Source organism: Conger conger, chromosome 8, assembly GCF_963514075.1.
Source record: "Conger conger chromosome 8, fConCon1.1, whole genome shotgun sequence".
NCBI lineage: Eukaryota > Metazoa > Chordata > Actinopteri > Anguilliformes > Congridae > Conger > Conger conger.
In genome coordinates, this window is record NC_083767.1 from 8,531,766 (window position 1) to 8,550,553 (window position 18,788).

General features: G+C 43.5%; 2 protein-coding genes across 3 annotated transcripts; both read left to right on the forward strand.

The window, feature by feature from the left end:
* The first annotated feature begins 200 nt into the window (after positions 1-200).
* On the forward strand, positions 201-11,014 carry zfp91 (ZFP91 zinc finger protein, atypical E3 ubiquitin ligase). 2 transcript variants are annotated; one of them, XM_061250622.1, is made up of 12 exons: positions 201-314; positions 550-1,008; positions 1,603-1,634; positions 1,806-1,931; positions 3,222-3,258; positions 3,373-3,462; positions 4,375-4,539; positions 5,243-5,293; positions 5,514-5,592; positions 5,720-5,834; positions 7,537-7,636; positions 8,940-11,014. In XM_061250622.1, exons 2-12 carry the CDS (start codon positions 608-610, stop codon positions 9,718-9,720), a joined length of 1,977 nt encoding a protein of 658 aa, XP_061106606.1. In that variant the 5' UTR covers positions 201-314; positions 550-607; the 3' UTR covers positions 9,721-11,014. The 2 variants fall into 2 exon arrangements, with proteins under 2 accessions (XP_061106606.1, XP_061106607.1); XM_061250623.1 differs by lacking the exon at positions 201-314 and having other exon boundaries at positions 337-1,008.
* A 1,633-nt stretch (positions 11,015-12,647) lies between these two features.
* LOC133135360 (uncharacterized) lies at positions 12,648-17,849 on the forward strand. Its single transcript, XM_061252293.1, has 3 exons — positions 12,648-13,134; positions 13,839-14,150; positions 16,265-17,849. Exons 1-3 carry the CDS (start codon positions 13,021-13,023, stop codon positions 16,442-16,444), a joined length of 606 nt encoding a protein of 201 aa, XP_061108277.1. The 5' UTR covers positions 12,648-13,020; the 3' UTR covers positions 16,445-17,849.
* The last annotated feature ends 939 nt before the right edge of the window (positions 17,850-18,788 follow it).

An 18,788-nucleotide genomic window follows, 5' to 3' on the forward strand; every position in this document is an offset into this window, starting at 1 on the left:
AGATATTTTATTCCTGGTTGCAGCACTTGAACGCAATCGTGGAATTTCAAATAATTAATCTTAGACAAATTAAAATATCACTAGCTACTGGGGTATGTAGTTTGAAAACATGCGATATTCCGAGTGTACAGGCAATGTCGTTTCTTCCGATCATACTACATATCCCATAAACCCACCATACATCTGTACATTTAGTACGAGTAGCGTTTGAGGCAGCGAGAGGACAAGGGGTGGCGTATTTTGCGTTGATTTCTCCTTAAAGGAGACGCATCATAAAGCGCAATAGATCGGTCCACGACGAGGCCGGGCAAAAAGTAGGTTTACTATAGCTTTAAGAAAGAAAAAAATGAGTCTGGGTCTTTAAAAACATAAATATTGCAACTAAACTATAGAAAATATTAATTGGCGGGGGGAATTAAAGGCGATTTCTGGGGATGAAGAAGGGGAGTGTGTTATCCTTAGGTGCCATTAGCTTGCTAAGTAGCTAATCATTTAAACACGGCCTTGTCCATTTACTCTGGTTTTCTGGCTCTCTTTCCTCAATTACAGGGAAAATAGACCGTAGCGACCATCACAGAGGAAGACTGTAAGAGGGAAATTAACGGGGATGGACCCGGAGATCAGCCGGGCTGCAGCTAGTAGCACTGGGGCAAGTGGCGAGATTGAGCTTCCTACCGAGAAGGCCGCAGCACCATCCCCAACCCCCAGAGCAGCCTCTGCCCGCGGTAGAGTGCTGAGAGAACGCGGACTGAGTCGCGTACAGACCGGTGTTTCCTCGGCGGGCCTGAATGACTCTAAATCAAGTACACCGAGCTCCGGTCGAGTTTTAAGGGACCGGTCCTCTAGGGGGGTGGTGGCTGGGAAGAACGGAAGCGGTAACTCCAAAGAGCAGAATGAATTTGCTGCGGCAAATCGCCGGAGAAAATCCGAATATCCGAGGCGACGAAGGAACGCCGGAACCCGTGTTGAAAATTCGGGAGAGGCCGATGACGGTGGCCTAGCCATTGGGTACGTTTCTATCGTGATTCCGCGCAGTTTTCCAGAGCTGTGACTAACGTTAATTCATCCCTGGTTAGCTATCTCCCAGTCGACTTGCTAAAACCACCTCTACGAGATTTTTCTTTTTTACCAACGTTAAGAATAGATAGTTTGCTGTCTTGGTGGATGATGCGAAGTTATCCTTTAACCCTATAGTATTGCAGACTGGCCGAGTATCTTGCTAAATTGCTCGTTACAGCTAACGTTATGTCACTTAAGCGCTGTCTTTGCGATTAACTTGGAGGATGTGAGTTGGGTCGAGGAATGCGCTTCCTCTGACTGGAATTGAGCGGGGATATACCTAGCTAGCTAGCCAATTTACACATGTGTTATGATTCGTGTTCATCTCATTTGACAATGTGTTTCCTCGATTGAGTAAGAATGTAGGTGTGTGCAACGTACAATATCTATATGTGCTGTTGGAAAAAACATGGATCTAAAGTTACGGATTAAGGACGTTTGTTGAGACACAAACCATTAGCGTTACTTTAATTAGTCGTTAAATATTAAATATTAGTCGTTTATGCAGTCGTCTATTCATTAATGTTCATTTCTTTCGTTTAGTTCTGAAGACAAGAAAATCCCCTCCGAGAAAGGTAATTTTGACCATTCCTGGCGGTTGGTGCTATGACATAAATGTGCTTAAATTAATATGTAAACAGCCTATGCTCATAGTTACACGATGTGATGAACTGAATGCGTTGTTGGGTCAGGCCCGTGTTTCTATTTTCGTCTTGTTTGATAATTCTGACCGTCCACTCTGCCAGCTTCACGACCGTCGAGACCCCGTCGCCCCCAACTTCAACCCCGACAAAGGGCACCATCGGCTCGCTCTTCCCGACCTTCGCCCACCCTTGTGTGCAAGAGCGAACCAGACACAGAGACTGCATATGGTAAGAGGGCCCCAAGGGAGTTCCATGATTGCTGGTTGCCATAAGTCTGTTTTGTTTATTTTAAGAGCGACTAATAACTCACTCATTACTCTTGAAACGTACATCACGTTAAGGAACTGGAATTGTTTTGCTGATTCTTGATACCTGACCACATGAGGTCAGGGGTACTTGGAGTAATGTGGGGTTAAGGGCCTTGCTCAAGGGCCCAATAGCTGCATGGATCTTATCGTGGCTACATTAGGGCTTGAACCACCAACCTTCTGGGTCCCAGTCATGTACAGGTCCCAGTACCTGTACCAGGCATGGCAATACAACTCTTTTGGCAAGTTGTGCTTGTTGGCATCCATCAAAAACCGGTTGTGAGTTTGAAATTGGTGAAATAAAACATTACCTGCTAGTGGGCTGTAAAACATGTTTGAATGCATTGTTTGACCCATTGATGGGTGATTATACGATTGTTCCATAAGAGTGTTTGAAGCAATTTTAAGTTGAGCCACCTGCTTGTCAGGAGACCACTGCTCAGTGTTCTCTCCCCATATGACACCAGAACAGCCATTCATGACATTATTACATTACACTATTGGTATTTAGCAGAAGCTCTTATCCAAAGCGATGTATGACAAAGTGCATATCCATCACCAGGAACAAGTGTGCTGAAAGACCCTAGAGGGAAGTACAATTTCAAGTGCTAAGCACATCAAAGTACGGACGAGGGCCTATTTGATTAATCTGACAATGGATTGTATTTATATCTAAAACTCTTTCTATACAGCACAATGCAATAGAATGATAAACAATTACATATGATCAATAAACAGCTCACACAGACAAACAAAACTAGCACATATATCCTAGCGAACAAGTTATTAGGCAAGTAATGACACACTTTTGGGAACTAAAAAAACCAAAAACAACTACCAATCAGTTAAGGATTACAGGGAGGTAGGGAGGGGTGGGGAGAGGTGCAGCTTGAAGGGGTGTGTCTTCAGTCTGCGCATTCCTGATAGTGTTACGATTAGAATGTTCTAGAAGTGTCTAATGCTCATGTAACAATGAATCATTACTGGTAATTGAAAGCAATTCTAGGACACAGAATTAAAAAAATTTTTTGGGGGGGGGGGGAATAAATAAAAGCATTCCAAAAAAACCTACTCCTCAGAGTGCTTAAACTCGCATTCTGATCTGTGTATCCAGTCATGTAATGCTAGTCTTGATCAGTCTTGCAGAGTCTAAAGTAGGACACCTGTATGTTCTGTAATTTTTTATGGACACCTTTCTGTTTGCCTGCAGGAGCGGTGGAGGATGTCCTGGAACGGACTGGTGGCAGGTGAGTGGTGTTAGAGGTGCCGAGTAGTCTTCGCACCGCGTGGACGTGAGGCGTTCCCCCTGATGACGTTCTCATGTTTGTCACCTGTCTGCTGCCTGTTGCCTGCGTTTTCAGTGACGACGATGACGACGTGCTTATTGGCGAAGAGGACCCCCCTTTCAGGGACGACCCAAATGACCTGAATTACAAGCCTGAAACAGAGAGGTACTGAGCACATATTTATTTGCGAGATGTTCGGTTTTGTTTGTGATGATGAATTTGGTTGTTCGGTTTTGTTTGTGATGATGAATGTGATTATGCTTCCAAGGTATGAACACATAAATGCGAGATCACCAGCGCCATCCTTTGCAGAGATTTTGTCTATTAAGCATTTAACTGTTCATCAAATAAATAAATGCAAATTTAAGCCCACATTTGCATTACATTTTATTTAGCAGGAGCTTTTATCCAAAGCAATGTACAAAACAGTACATATCAAGGTCTGACTGAACATGCCAGATAAGGTACATTTCATATAGGATTGGTTGTAAGGCCATGAGCATAAGTCCACTACACAAGGTAGATAGGCCATGTCAAGCTACCATATCAAGACAACAACAACAACCTAAGGAACTATGGTGCAGAGACAAATACAAAGTAAAAAGTTCTTGATTAACGTATAAAGTACAGGGGGGTAGAGATAGACGTGAAAAACAAGTGACAATAGTTAGACTCCTGCAGAGGATTAAGGTACGGTGTGAAGAGATGAGTCTTCAGGCTGCGGTGGAAAATGGGCAGCGAGGGAGCAGTTCTTATGGGAATGGGGAAGTCGTTCCACCACTGGGGAGCTAGGGTGGATACCAAGTGAATACATGAAGAGGGTGGTGGTCACAAAACAGTCTTGATGCTCACTTTTCACAGGTAGAGGATTTTAGAAATCCTGGTTTACAGGTGACTGGTAATACCAAATGCCACATGTCAAAGAGGGAGGGGTAGTGTGTGGGTGTGGGTGTGGGTGTGGGTGTGGGTGTGAGTGCGTGTGTGAGCGAGTGTGTGTGTGAGTGTGTGTGTGAGTGGCTCCACCTGAAATGGAGCGACAGTGGTAATGGTGCCGTCTCCGCTCTCTTCCTGTTGCAGCAGGGAGCCCCAAAAGCCACGGCGCCGCCCCCCTAGACAGAGGGAGGAGAAGAAGGAAAAGGAGAGGGACAAAGACCGAGGGAAAGAGATAAAAACAGAGGGGGGAGCCGAGATGGACGTCAAGCTGGAAGACGAGTTTGGAGAGGAGGCAGAGCCACCCAGGAAGTAAGGGCCAAACAGGAAGCCGAACCTTCGCCGTACTGTAGCAGCATAAGCCGTGAAATGAGTCTGCTTTCAATATGGCTACCCCTCCCCCGGTGTGTGTGTGTGTGTGTGTGTGTGTGTGTGTGTGTGTGTGTGTGTGTGTGTGTGTGTGTGTGTGTGTGTGTGTGTGTGTGTGTGTGTGTGTGTGTGTGTGTGTGTGTGTGTGTGTACACGTGCACACGTGCACACGTGCACACGTGCGTGCGTGTGTCAGGTTTTTTCTTATTTTTTCCCCCCCTCCTGTGCTTTATAAGACTTTCCATAAGGCACGGCACATTAGCAAATTTGACTATTCTTCAAGGCCCTGGAAATCCAGGGCAAAAGCAAGAGTTGAAGAATGTAAAGTGGTGTTTCTCAGCTGTCCAGTGAGTGCATTTATGGATGCCTGGAAAGTGTTCACAGCTGCCACGTTCCTCGAGGCTAAAGTACGTAGTTGCCAGATACTTCAAGCTGCGACCATTTTGACATTGAGGTCTGTTTTTATAATCCACACCTACTCCCGCGGCCCGAACAGCCATGCTTTAACATGGTACGATTTGTACATTTTGACGCACAACACAGAAGTAAATTGAAATAAGGGGTTTATGGGAAGGAGTCAAGAGAGTGGGAGGAGCTAGTGAGTCCAATTGGAGCCCTCCAATTCAGTTGTTCTCTTTTTTCCTAGGAGAGGTAGACGGCGGAAAGACGACAAAAGTCCACGTCTTCCAAAACGAAGGTATTTTGAGTACTTTTTCCTCCATTGTGTACATGTCTGCTCTTGGCATGTGTCTCTACAACAGTTCTGCAGTGTTGTAGGAGAATTGTAAAGTAGGAATCTCCAGCTGCGGTCTGAACAGGCTGTGATTTTGATACTTTTCTGTGCTTAATTAAGTTTGGATGGAGATGAGATTGAAAAACTTTTTTTTGATCGACTGGTACTCTGCCGCCCCCTACAGGAAGAAGCCCCCAGTGCAGTATGTGCGCTGTGAGATGGAGGGCTGTGGCACTGTACTGGCTCACCCACGCTATCTACAGGTGAGCCGTTGTGACCAAAGTAACCATGACAACAGTGCTACTATTGACTCTGTGCTTGGGGAATGTGCCTGCTTCCCCGCCCCCCGCCCCATTCACCCACACTCCTTGTTTCCTCTCACCCTTTTAGCACCACATTAAATACCAGCACTTACTGAAGAAGAAGTATGTGTGCCCCCACCCCACCTGCGGAAGACTGTTCCGTCTGCAGAAACAGCTGCTGCGGCATGCTAAGCATCATACAGGTACACACAGGGGCCTACTGTAGCATCACATAGGTACACACAGGGGTCTACTGTAGCATCACACAGGTACACACATAGGGGCCTTCTGTAGCATCATACAGTTCACACAGAGGGCCCTACTGTAGCATCACACAGGTACACACAGGGGTCTACTGTAGCATCACACAGGTACACACAGGGGTCTACTGTAGCATCACACAGGTACACACATAGGGGCCTTCTGTAGCATCATACAGTTCACACAGAGGGCCCTACTGTAGCATCACACAGGTACACACAGGGGTCTACTGTAGCATCACACAGGTACACACAGGGGTCTACTGTAGCATCACACAGGTACACACATAGGGGCCTTCTGTAGCATCATACAGTTCACACAGAGGGGCCTACTGTAGCATCACACAGGTACACACAGGGGTCTACTGTAGCATCACACAGGTACACACAGGGGTCTACTGTAGCATCACACGGGTACACACAGGGGCCTACTGTAGCATCACAGGTACACACATAGGGGCCTACTGTAGCATCATACAGGTACACACATTGGGGAATACTGTAGCATCACACAGGTACACACAGGGGTCTACTGTAGCATCATACAGGTACACACAGGGACCTACTGTAGCATCACACAGGTACACACATAGGGGCCTTCTGTAGCATCACACAGGTACACACAGGGTCCTACTGTAGCATCATACAGGTACACACACGGGCCTACTGTAACATCATACAGGTACACACACGGGCCTACTGTAACATTATACAGGTTCACACACAGGGGACTACTGTAGCATCATACAGGTACACACATTGGGGAATACTGTAGCATCACACAGGTACACACATAGGGGCCTACTGTAGCATCATACAGGTTCACACACAGGGGCCTACTGTAGCATCACACAGGTACACACAGGGGGCTACTGTAGCATCATACAGGTACACACAGTGGGGCCTACTGTAGCATCACACAGGTACACACAGGGGCCTACTGTAGCATCATACAGGTACACACACGGGCCTACTGTAACATTATACAGGTTCACACACAAGGGCCTACTGTAGCATCACACAGGTACACACAGGGGACTACTGTAGCATCACACAGGTACACAGGGGTCTACTGTAGCATCATACAGGTACACACAGGGGTCTACTGTAGCGTCACACAGGTACACACGGGCCTACTGTAGCGTCACACAGGTACACACAGGGGTCTACTGTAGCATCATACAGGTACACACAGGGGTCTACTGTAGCATCATACAGGTACACACATTGGGGCCTACTGTAGCATCACACAGGTACACACAGGGGTCTTCTGTAGCATCACACAGGTACACACAGGGGGCTACTCTAGCATCACACAGGTACACACAGGGGCCTACTGTAGCGTCATACAGGTACACACCGGGGCCTACTGTAGCATCACACAGGGGTCTACTGTAGCATCACACAGGTACACACAGGGGCCTACTGTAACATTATACAGGTTCACACACAGGGGCCTACTGTAGCATCACACAGGTACACACAGGGGTCTACTGTAGCATCACACAGGTACACACAGGGGTCTACTGTAGCATCACACAGGTACACACAGGGGCCTACTGTAGCATCATACAGGTACACATGGGCAGCACAAGCGCACTGTTGTGGACGCGCTGGTGATCTGTCTCCTTTGTCCATTTCTCAGACCAGCGAGACTACATCTGTGAATACTGTGCTCGGGCCTTCAAGAGCTCCCACAACCTGGCGGTGCATCGCATGATCCATACAGGGGAGAAGCCTCTGCAGTGAGTGGAGAGGAACTGCAAACGTCACACTGCACCGCACGGGAGGAATCACACAAACGATAAACCGATAACGCCAACGATATATACCTCAATAGAACTTTTCATCAGGATGAAAATAAGAAGTGTTCAGTATGTCGATAGAGATCATTGGTTCGATGGACAAACTTGTAGGAAATAATGCACAAACAGCTAATCACACAGCAGAAACAGAGGCTAACCAATCATTTAGCAAGAAGAGATGCGTACAGACACCACCCCCACTGTTTTGGTTTTTGCTGTCCGGTAGAGAGGAGGAAAGAATGAGTGACTCTGAAAATGAGACCTTTAGAAAGCGGTCTCGCGAGTTCACCGCACAGGGGAAACCACGAAGACCAGCTTTAGAACTTTGAAATGCAGCCTGGCAAGTTTGACGTCGAAGAATTTCACAACCCAAGCCCGAGGGCCTTTTATACACCGTGTGTGTTCTGCTCCCAGAATCACTCCGTGAAACCTAAAAATCACTCATAAAAGCTTACAATGACTCTGTAAATCTAGTGGGACCAGATGTCATGCTTTTGACGGTAAAGCCTGTATTCTAGCTCCCCTGGTTTTTTTCAGATTTTTTCCTATTTTATCCCAATTTCTGTCATTTATGCCAAACTCGGCCTTTAGCCTCGGTGTGCACCTGCAATGAACTGAACTGCAACAGCAAGGCTCACTGCATCTTAGCCTGTTGGGCTGTCCTGGCTTATTCTGATGAAATCTTGATTCGTGCTGCATTTCAGTGGTGCTATATATCAATGGGCTTTCTGACTGCAATTGCAATTATTGTAGGTTCTCATTGCATTATGTCCATTCAGGGAGTGTGGTCACCCAATGTACAACCTCTTTTTGTGTTGTAAGTCTGTGTGGATAAGTGCAAAGTCCGCTAAAAATGCAAGAAAAGTACTGTCCGCACCAGGAGCGATAATTATAGCCATAAATATATTATTTTCAAAATCGTTCCAACTCATGTGGACAGTGGTGGACCACAACTGTAACGAGAATTACAGAGATGAACGATATCGTTGGGATCGCTTTCAAAGCAATCTTTCCAGCTGCATGAACGATGGAAGTGCTGACAACCAATCACAATTTCTCTGAATTTACAGGGCGTCACGTTCAAAATGGCAGGTGACATAACCTAGAGGCTATTTACAGAAGGTTATCATTCATCAGTGTGGATGCTCACATCATTATCCTTATAGTTATGTCTATAGTTATCGTTCCTGCTGTGGACAGACCTTAATCACCCCCCTCCCCCGCGCCTTTTTCCCGATTCCAGGTGCGAGATTTGCGGCTTCACCTGCCGGCAGAAGGCGTCGCTGAACTGGCACATGAAGAAGCACGACGCAGACGCCTTCTACCAGTTCTCCTGCAACATCTGCGGCAAGAAGTTCGAGAAGAAGGACAGCGTGGTGGCCCACAAGGCCAAGAGCCACCCCGAGGTGCTGATAGCCGAGGCCCTAGCAGCTAATGCCGGGGCCCTCATCACCACCCCAGCCCCCCTGCTGGAGGCCCTGCCTGGGACCGGCCCGGCCGAGCACCTGGTGGTGGTGGGGGAGGAACAGAGCCTGCCCCCCATGCAGGTGTCTTTGCCCCTGGCCCTCCCGTTAGCGGGGCAGCAGATCCTGGCCTCCCACCCCCAGCAGGCTCCACTGCTGCAGCTCCCGCCCCCACTCCAGCAGCAGCAACAGTCCCCCCAACTCATCCAGCTCACCCCTGCCCAGCCCCACCCTCCCAGCCAGCTCCTGCCCCCGGCCCAGGACCTGGTCAACAGCAGGGAGAGCTTAGGACTAGGCTCCATCTCCACCCTCTCCGCATCCCCTCCCCCGCCCTCCGCCCTCCACCAGTCAGTGATGCCGGCGAGCGACGGGGGCGGGGTCTGGGAGGGGGAGGTGGACGCAGAGAGGCACAGGGTGGAGGACGGGGTGGTGTGGGTGCAGGAGGGGGACGGGGAACGGGTGGATGGAGGGATGGTGTGGGAGAGGGAGGGAGAGAGGGAGATCCTGCTGGAGAGCGCAGAGGGGGCGGTGTCGCACGGGAATCACCACGGGCTGATTTAGAGAAGGAGAAGGGGAGGAGACGGAGGGTATGTAGGAGAGAGAGAGAGAGAGGGAGAGAGGGAGGGAGGGAGGGTGAGTGGGTGGGGAAGGACAAATGAAGGTGAGAAGAGAAGGGAAGGGAAAAAAAAATAAAAAAAGAGTCCAGACTCACAACCCTGCTTGTGTGAAGGCTTTAACAATATACAATTATAATGCTGCATCTTCACAGTGAAGTGCAGTACAGATACTCACTTAGATACCTATACTATTATATCAGGGAATTTGAGTTTGTCATTGTTGCTTTTTGTACATAGATCATTTTAGTGCATAAGTACTTTCACCACCCCTTCATCAAACATGGTGTGTGTGTGTGCGTGTGCGCACGTGTGTGCATACATACTTGTGTGCTCATGTTACTTATTTGAGAATAAATGAGACAGTTTGTCTGTAATGCAAGAAAACGTTGGAATAGATAACACCTCTCAGTCATCCTTGCCTCGACTCTCGCAATCTCTCTCTCACTCTAGGCCAATGTATCTAAGGCATTAGTACAGTATTAATTTACCTTTTTTTATTTTTTTTATTTATTGTCAAATTGTCCCTCCGTGTGTTAAAACAATAGATTTTTTTTTGTTTGTTTTCTTTTTTTTTAAATCAAGCTGTCACCTCCAGAATTACATTCTAAAGTCATGTCTTATCAATCTTGTAAAGAAACGTGTAATTAAGAACGTGTGAACTCACCTTATTTTAGTTAGATTTTATTTAGATTTTCTCCGGTATTTTTATTGAGCACCGCTATTGAAACACCGCTTCCCCGCCGTCTCTCACTGGTCTGTGTGCTACATGCCCTGTGCTGCCATTCTCATCAGCCCGCCATGGTTTGTACTTAATGCGCATCTTCATTTGGACAAAATAACGTTATGAAAAGGCATTGCTTCTGTCCAACTGTGAGCAGCAAAGTAACTTGCTGTCTGTTTAAAGGAAGCCATAGATTCATAGATATTCACATTTCTGAAAAGTGTGAGGCAAAGTATTTTTTAAATGCCTGGGGGGAAATGAACATAGGTATTAGTGCACTTCTGAGCTTGTGTTATTTGCCGATTTCAGAATAAAATCATTCATGGATACGACCATCGGTGAATTCTGTTCCAACATGGTAACCTGTTGATAGAGGAATTAGTAAACTGACTGGACACTACACAGGGGTGCTAGCATACACTGCCACTGTAACTCGACACTGTCATCTCTGTCTCACCTTTTAATAAACCCACAACAAATATATGTTAAGGAATAAAAATCAAACAATGTGATGAAATTTGTTTCTCTTCCGGCTTTTCTTTGCGTGCAAAAAGTAGTGTGCAAACTGATGTATTGCAGGAACTGCCGTTGTGCAGATCCGGTAATTAAATGGAAAGCTTTTAAGAAGATTTGGAATGAGCTGGAATTCGACTTGGACACAATGACCCCATCCATACTGAAAGCTGCCAAAAATAATTCTAAAGTTCTTAAAAACCCAGCTCGACCTTTATTAGATGCTTTTCCATTACAAAAGTAACCCCATAAATGTACTATGATATTACATTTTTTTACACCACAAGTATATCTACTCAAGGGCTCTCAAAGGCCATGTTCTGATTCATAATTAATAGAATTAATGCATAATGGTAACGTCCTGGGACCCAAGTTTGAGGTTAAAGTGAGTCTTGGAAATGCTTGGAAGCACAGCCACCATAAAAACCCAGAGACATTTAAGTCATCATACACATTTCTTGTGCCTTTCAAGAATAGGCACCATTTTAAATAGTGGTGGAGGAAATCAAACAATTGTGTTTGGCCTCCCATAATAGGAAGCAGGGTCACAGATTGGGGGGGGGGGGGGGGATGTCAACTGGCACACTTTGTCCCAGGCCTGAGGGGGCCCCAGGATGGGGTGTAACTATTTCTAATTGTCTAATTGGTTACAAAATATATTTTTGTAAGGCCTGGGAATTCATAGTTGCGGCCTTGCTAGGAAGCACTGTGTTATGGTTGAGGCAGGATATGATGTGCTCATTGGGTGTAGTTTGCTCCCGCTTACACCCTTCCCAATAGTGTTTAGTCTTGAAGCAGGCAGACGTTTTTACTTGAGTTACTCCAGCACTTTCCCGTGCACCGCTGGGTACATAGGCTCACTTTGGGTCATCAGGGACACACAGAAGGGATGGTTAAATGCTAAAGAAAAGCATGCATGGGAGAGATAGACTAACAGATTCAGTCTCGCCCTAAAGAGAACAGCAGTTTCTGAGACCCCATTCTGCACCAGGGGCTTATCTAAACAGGAAGGGAGGTTCAGACACTACCATTCCTGACGAAAAGATGCTTTTGCATGGACACAAAAAGTAAATTATTTTTGAATTATTGACCCAAAAATCATAAAGGGAGTTTCCAGTTTGTCTCTGCCAGGACTCAAGCGCAGGACTGCGCTTATCTAACCACAGTGTGAGGACCGCAACGTTGAGGTCCAATCAGAAACCAACAGCACTAACAAAAAATGTAGACTGTTCAAAGCTTCCTATTCATAATGGGTTTAACCGTTTTATTAGGTAGACTATTGATCTTTGCCTAACTGTTAAAAGCCTAATAGGCTACATATAATTTTAGACATCTCATTTTCCTTTGAAGAAAGCGATGGAAACGCATTCGAAAGCTGGCCTACAATATTTATTTAAGCTGAATTGCATTGCTGACATTTTTTGTTTGAGGCACAACATTGCCTAAAGGAATTAATAATAATCATAATAATAAAAAATATTATTATTATTATTATTATTATTATTATTATTATTATCATTATTATTATTCGGCAATTATTCTGCGGTCCTCACACAATATCGTTTATTTTTATTAAAACGAATATTCGTTGCTGTGGAACGTGGTCCCACCCCCCAAGTCCCTACGGATCCCAGGCTCCAGTTTTCCATGTTTTGTTTATTTTCCTGAGGCGGTGGGTGAAGCAAGACTTTTAATATCCCGATAATGGTGAACGCGAAGAGGCTTTGAACTTGATCGAGTGGGGATATCGGCTACGATTAAGGCTGTGAGAGCTTGAGTTAAATTGAAGATCCAAGATTTCATTTTAAATTCATAGACAAGGGACGTGTAGCCTGTACATTGGCGACATCGATAACCTAGCCTACTACTTTAACGAAACTCATTCATTGATCTAATTTTACAGCAGTAAACAAGAATCTCTTTACCTTCGGTTTACATTCTCTGTATCATTTACCTCGGTAGACCTCCCACTATATTTTTCTTCCACGGATTCTTCAAACTAAACGCGTCATGGCCGGTGAACTGCAAAGGGGGAGGCCGGGCTCGGGGCGCTCTCGAACCGGGAAAGCTGTAGCGTTGGCTCGACTACTACACCGGGATTGCACTCGCTTGTTGGAGCTTTACGTGAGTGTTATTAGTCATGACAGATAACACTGCAGTGTCGAATTCCAGTAGCGCAACAGACAGCATGAACACAATTAAGATTAGCCCATGGCGTGGGTTGCTGTTTATCATATTCAGGCCCGGTACGCAGCACCGTGGTCATACTTACCAAATTACTAAATTGCGATTTGTTGCGGTAACAGTAAGCAAAGGTGGCTTGTATTATATCTGCTGTTGACGGTCAAGCATATACTACTCCTGCGCTAAGTTAGCCTACAATATTGTAGCGTATATATAATAAATACCGTGAAATAAATATTAACATAGGCGTAGAGCTTTTGTCACATTGTCTCTGATCTACCAGCCATCCATATGGTGCAATGTAAAAAAATAAGAAGAAGAAGAATTGTGAAATCTTTGATTCTTTGCCAAAATAACTTTTGAACATTTTAACAAGTTTTTAATGTTTGTGTGAAACAAACCACGTAGGCTCTTGATAAATTCTATTTCTCATTGTAACAGAATGTGTCCCTCTGACGTGTGATGCGATACAGCTAGATCACACACCCCCAGCAGAGTAGGACATGTTTGGCTGCAAAGTATATTGTTTGCATATCTTCCACAGTTCACAGAAGGGTTGTGCCTGTGTCTGGGATTCGCATTCTCTGCTTATCTCCCCGACCTCTACAACCTTCTCATTTCTTATCTCACCCTTCTTTCCTCAGAAAGAGAAAGAAAGCTTCCCATCCGAACACTCTACGGAGACAGATCGGATTTTGTCTCTCTGCGTGACTTCCCCCGATCTCTCAGCCGATGAGAGGGTGTGGCTTCTGCACTCCGCCCTTCAGCAATGCCTCGGGCTACTGGAATATGTGATTGGCCGGGAGGAGGAGCTAGAGGGCGAAGGGGACGAAGAATATCACAGTGTCCGTAGAACTGTGAGGGACAGGCTGGGCCACTTGCTCAACACGACTAGGGTCCTACTGGAGAAAGAAGAGGAAGTTAATATTCCAACACCCAATCCCGACTGTAACAAGGTAAGGCGGTTAAAAATATTGAAATTATAAGTGTAATATATGTTGACTTGCATGAGCACATTCAAAGCTAGCTCACATTACATCAGCCAAATTTAGCCTGCTGGACATCATGTACAGTAAATTAGCAAAGGTGTTATATATGATATTTATTCGATAATGGGAAGAAGGCTACTTGACTTGGCAGAAAAAGCTTCTTTGTTCGATCACTGAAATGGATCCCACCTCACTTTCCCATAAAAGGCATTATGGTAGTGCTTAGGAGCGTGAACTGCCACAGCCTGTGGAAGTATAAATACTTCAACTGAAGTAGGCACTTTGAAAGACAGTCTAAATATGTTCAAAATGCAGTCCCTATCGTACGTAATGGAACATTTTTCATGTTGCTATTTAATTTAAAAGTTTTTTAGTCACAGCAAGGCACTGATTTAGAAACACTAACTAAACATTATTAAGCCTCAGTGATTGAACCACTATTTAAGTGTTACTAATTAAATGCTAGCTTTGTGCTCCTCTCAAGGAATGGTTTCAGACTATCCAGTACTATAACTTAATCCATGTTTACCCCATCTCATTTGTGTACTTTTAACAGGTCTTGTCATGACATATTTCAAGGCAGCTGTTAACTCTTTGCCTATGTTCAGTATAAGTAATGAGAACTTGAAAATTGTCATCTCCCATCTTGTTGCTGAATATTGCAAGTTTTGTGTTCAAAGCCATTTAGCCTGTATTTTTGAATTTCACAGAAGTAGTTGAACTCTGCAGAGCTCATTGCGGCTTTGTTTATCACCATCTTCTTTTTGAATTTGATGAGAGGTAAGGGATTTCATATGCGTTCATGCTATTTTAGTTTAATTCTATAACAGATCAGCCTTTTCATAGTCCCCAGAGTTCAACACCTGTTTGCCTGGCTCTGTTTTTTCAAGGTTCCATTGCAGACAAGGCAAGCACAGTTTATCACCCGTTGTCAGTTTTCTGTCTGTGTAAGGGGTTGCCGTGTCGTTATATGGTTGCATGTACTCTTTGTAGCTGCAGTTTTAATGTGTCTGGTTTTGAGTGTTGGCTTATTTTGAGAAAAACACAGACTTTATGAAGTATTCTGTGCTTTATGAAAGTTATACGGATGGTCATTTAAAAACCTACATTGTGCATGCTTTTCCCAAGGGTCAGCAAACATCCAAAATGAGCTAGTAAACTCTCTTTGCTCCAAACCTAGAGCCTTCTCTTGGCTTCCAACAACTCCCTGATGGTAGCTATGGGCACTATGAAATTCTTTTGAATACTGTGAACCCTCGCCGCAGCCACAAAATTAAATTATCCCATTAATTCAAATGTGAAAGGTGTCATTAATGTGCTGATGTGTCTTGTTGGAAGTCTTACATTGAGTAAATAAAACAAGCAAAAACATGTGTGTAATAGAACACAAAGCGGAAGTTATAAGTAAAAATGCGGACTGCTCAATTGCTAAACACTACTCCGATGCAGGAAAGGGCTGTATTTCTGTATGTATCTATTTTTAATCAAAGCCCAACATCAATGTAACTGAATTGAAACAACCATCATGCTCACAGTCCTGCATAAAGTGTAAGTTAAGTGGTCAGATATAAAGAGCTCAGAATTTCCTTACAAATGTGTTAATGAACTTGTACTTATGCATGCTGGGTTAGGCTCCTGGTTCAAGCCTCCTGTCAACCCTTCCTATAACCCAGGAATAAATGGGTTAGATGATCGATGGAGTTAGTATTTATGCATGAAAGTGAGCACTCATGACTGTTTTTCACAATCTCAATATTAAATGTATAGGTATCCTATTTCAATTTGCATTTGTGCTATGTGCTAATGTTTTCTACATGTTCTTATTTTATACAGTTATCTGTATAACATATCTGTGCATATCAGATTGATAAAAAATTTGGCAGAAGCTGGTGTACTGCAATTTACAACAGCTCGTAACTTCTTGCCAGCCCAATGATGGATTCAAATCTCAACCTCTCGTTGTTTCGCTTTCTCCCTTTGCACTCTTTTTTTGTTGTGCATTTTCTTTCTCTTTTCGCTCACTCTCTTTTGTACCCACTCTGTCTCTCTCTTCTCTTCCCCTCTCTTTCTTTGTCTCTTAGGACGTGGAGGTGGATGAAGGAGATGGCGTTTTTGGGATGAAGCTCTGGATCTACCGGGTTCTGCAGGAATTGATCCACTGGTCTCACTCAGCCTCAGAGGCCCTCCATGTCTTCCACTCAGAGAGGGAAGCGAGAGAACAGGAGAGGCTGGGCAGTGAGAATGACGGAGCTGAAATCTAAGAGGGGGGGAAGGAGGGGGGCAGGAGGGAAGGGAACAGTGAAATTAGCATGGAGGTGGTAGGAATCCCTACTTCAATTGAAGACAAAGCGGGATTGGTCGAAATAGTAGCCCCAATTACCTTTTTATTTATTTAAAAAGAAAAATGAATGTGAGAATCGCTTCAGAAGATAGTTTTAAATCTCAATTCTGTAATAACTTTAATAGTGTTAACATGTGCTGCTAACCCACTGAAATGTTATATTGTAAAGTAAATCTATAAGCTATATTGGCAGTTGCACTGTTTAAAGTTCACTTGTAGCTAAAATGCCATGACGCGTTGACTGTGAAAATTGAGCTAAAGTACTAACACACTGCCACATTCACTTGTTCCCCTGTGCATGTAGCTAAATCACTGGCAAACTAACACAGTGTTAAGTGGTCAGAAGTTTGTTGGTTGTGTATAACTTTTGCTTTGTGTGATAAACCTAGATTGCTGCTGAACTGCAATGCAACAGCTGTTGTGTTGCTGGTAAATCACTTGAGAACTAAAGTGCATTCATCAAATTGCCATGTGACAGGATCTTGCCATGGACCAAGAAGAAACCTGCTTGAAAATATTTGGGAGATTTGGTTGTCACTCTTCAGTTCTTTAAAAACACCATTTATGTGTAGGTAAATGGTCATTATTTGTTTAAACTTCGGGTAGCAAATGTCTCTTTGTGAATCTTCAAGACTGCATATCCTGCATTTTAGGTGACATTCAAGAATCTGACAGATTGTGTAACATTTCGATTTTGAAATATTGAAGTGTTATGTGCTTGGTTTGTCTTTTTGTGTATTCATTGCAACCAGTCTCATGACAACAGATCGCTAACATTATAACTCACTGACTTTAACATTGTAACTAAAATAACTCTCATCTTTACTTTGTACCCTTGTTAATCATGGAGGGAGGGAGTGCTTAAAGAATGTACAATACAGCAACAGAACAGTGGGTGAGAAGAAAAAGACATTTCAGAGGAAAAAACATTTAAAGCCAAACTAAAATGGGTTCTGTTTTCCTAAAGCTGTGTTATGATTTTTTTACTATTTATTATTGTTCACAGATTTGTACAATTTACAGTAAAATGTAAAATGTTACACTTATTTATTTAATATTACGTATAATGTTCTATTGCTCAATCTCAGAAGATTATCTTGCATCCTTTGTTTAAATATGGATGTTGGTGCTCGATGTGTACGCACCACAAGGATATACTATAGATGCAGGTAAAGGTAGAGTCAAAGGTCAAATGTGGTGAAAGTAAGGAGCACTCTCTACTTCTGTACTCATTCTATCATACTGATACCTTCTTTTTTTTAATATAAAATGCATAAAAATGTGTACTTGTGAAATCATTTAACAATAAATTCACAGTGTTCTGATGGCTTGTCTTTGTTTGATGCTCACTAAATGTTTTTTGTTTAGAGCAGAATGGGAAAGGGCAAATACACAGTTCCCTCAAGAGGAGTGTCATCTTCTAACCTGAAATTATTTTTTAAATCTTTATTTATATATATATATATATATATATATATATATATATATATATATATATATATATATATATATATAATTTTTTTAAGGCAACGCTAGGCACATTGAATATGTGAAATAACATCCATAAAGAAGCTAGATATCAAATATATATTGTAGCAGGAATAGGTATTAAGTAAAGTAAGTAGCTAAGGTTCATATGGAGTACTACATATTAAAACATCACTAATTTCTTCATCAAATCAAAAAAGAGCTTTATAGCACAATAGCAGAATACATGATATGCAGGTAGCCAACGATAATCACACATGACCAAGAGTGGAACGTGTATTAAATATATTTTAAGATTAAGCACACTATTTGCTTATTTTATAAATATATAGGATATCCGTTCCAGATTGGAGATTAAAACAGAAACAGTTAACGGTAATACTAGAAATAATATAAATTATAATTAGATACTGTATTATCTTTATTGTTGTTCTCCAACTTGTACAAATAATTGGTGTATTGGTGGTGCCATTTGCTGGGGTACATTGCTGTTCTAAGAAATAACCAAACCATTTTGTCTCTAGGGGCGACCTACTGTAGCCAGTGTTTTAACTTGCTCGTGTGGGACAGGGATGCATGGTGCAGCGAAACCGCTAATCTAATGCGCATACAGAAGACAATGCTAAATTATGCTGTTTACATCGAAACAAATTAAAGGAATTGGTTCATAAAGATCTCATTACAATTAATGTTAATAATATTTCTAGTTATTAAAAAAACTGTAATTGACTGAATTCAGAGGCTAGCCGGCATTTATCTTCTGGCCTCTCCTGACT

Excerpts from the sequence above, each read along its gene's own strand:
- LOC133135360 (XM_061252293.1), top strand. The coding sequence starts at position 13,021 with ATGGCCGGTGAACTGCAAAGGGGGAGGCCGGGCTCGGGGCGCTCTCGA. Across the intron at positions 13,135-13,838 it reads CTCGCTTGTTGGAGCTTTAC|AAAGAGAAAGAAAGCTTCCC; the intron begins GTGAGTGTTATT and ends TTCTTTCCTCAG. Across the intron at positions 14,151-16,264 it reads CCAATCCCGACTGTAACAAG|GACGTGGAGGTGGATGAAGG; the intron begins GTAAGGCGGTTA and ends TTTGTCTCTTAG.
- zfp91 (XM_061250622.1), top strand. The coding sequence starts at position 608 with ATGGACCCGGAGATCAGCCGGGCTGCAGCTAGTAGCACTGGGGCAAGT. Across the intron at positions 1,009-1,602 it reads GACGGTGGCCTAGCCATTGG|TTCTGAAGACAAGAAAATCC; the intron begins GTACGTTTCTAT and ends TCTTTCGTTTAG. Across the intron at positions 5,835-7,536 it reads GCATGCTAAGCATCATACAG|ACCAGCGAGACTACATCTGT; the intron begins GTACACACAGGG and ends TCCATTTCTCAG.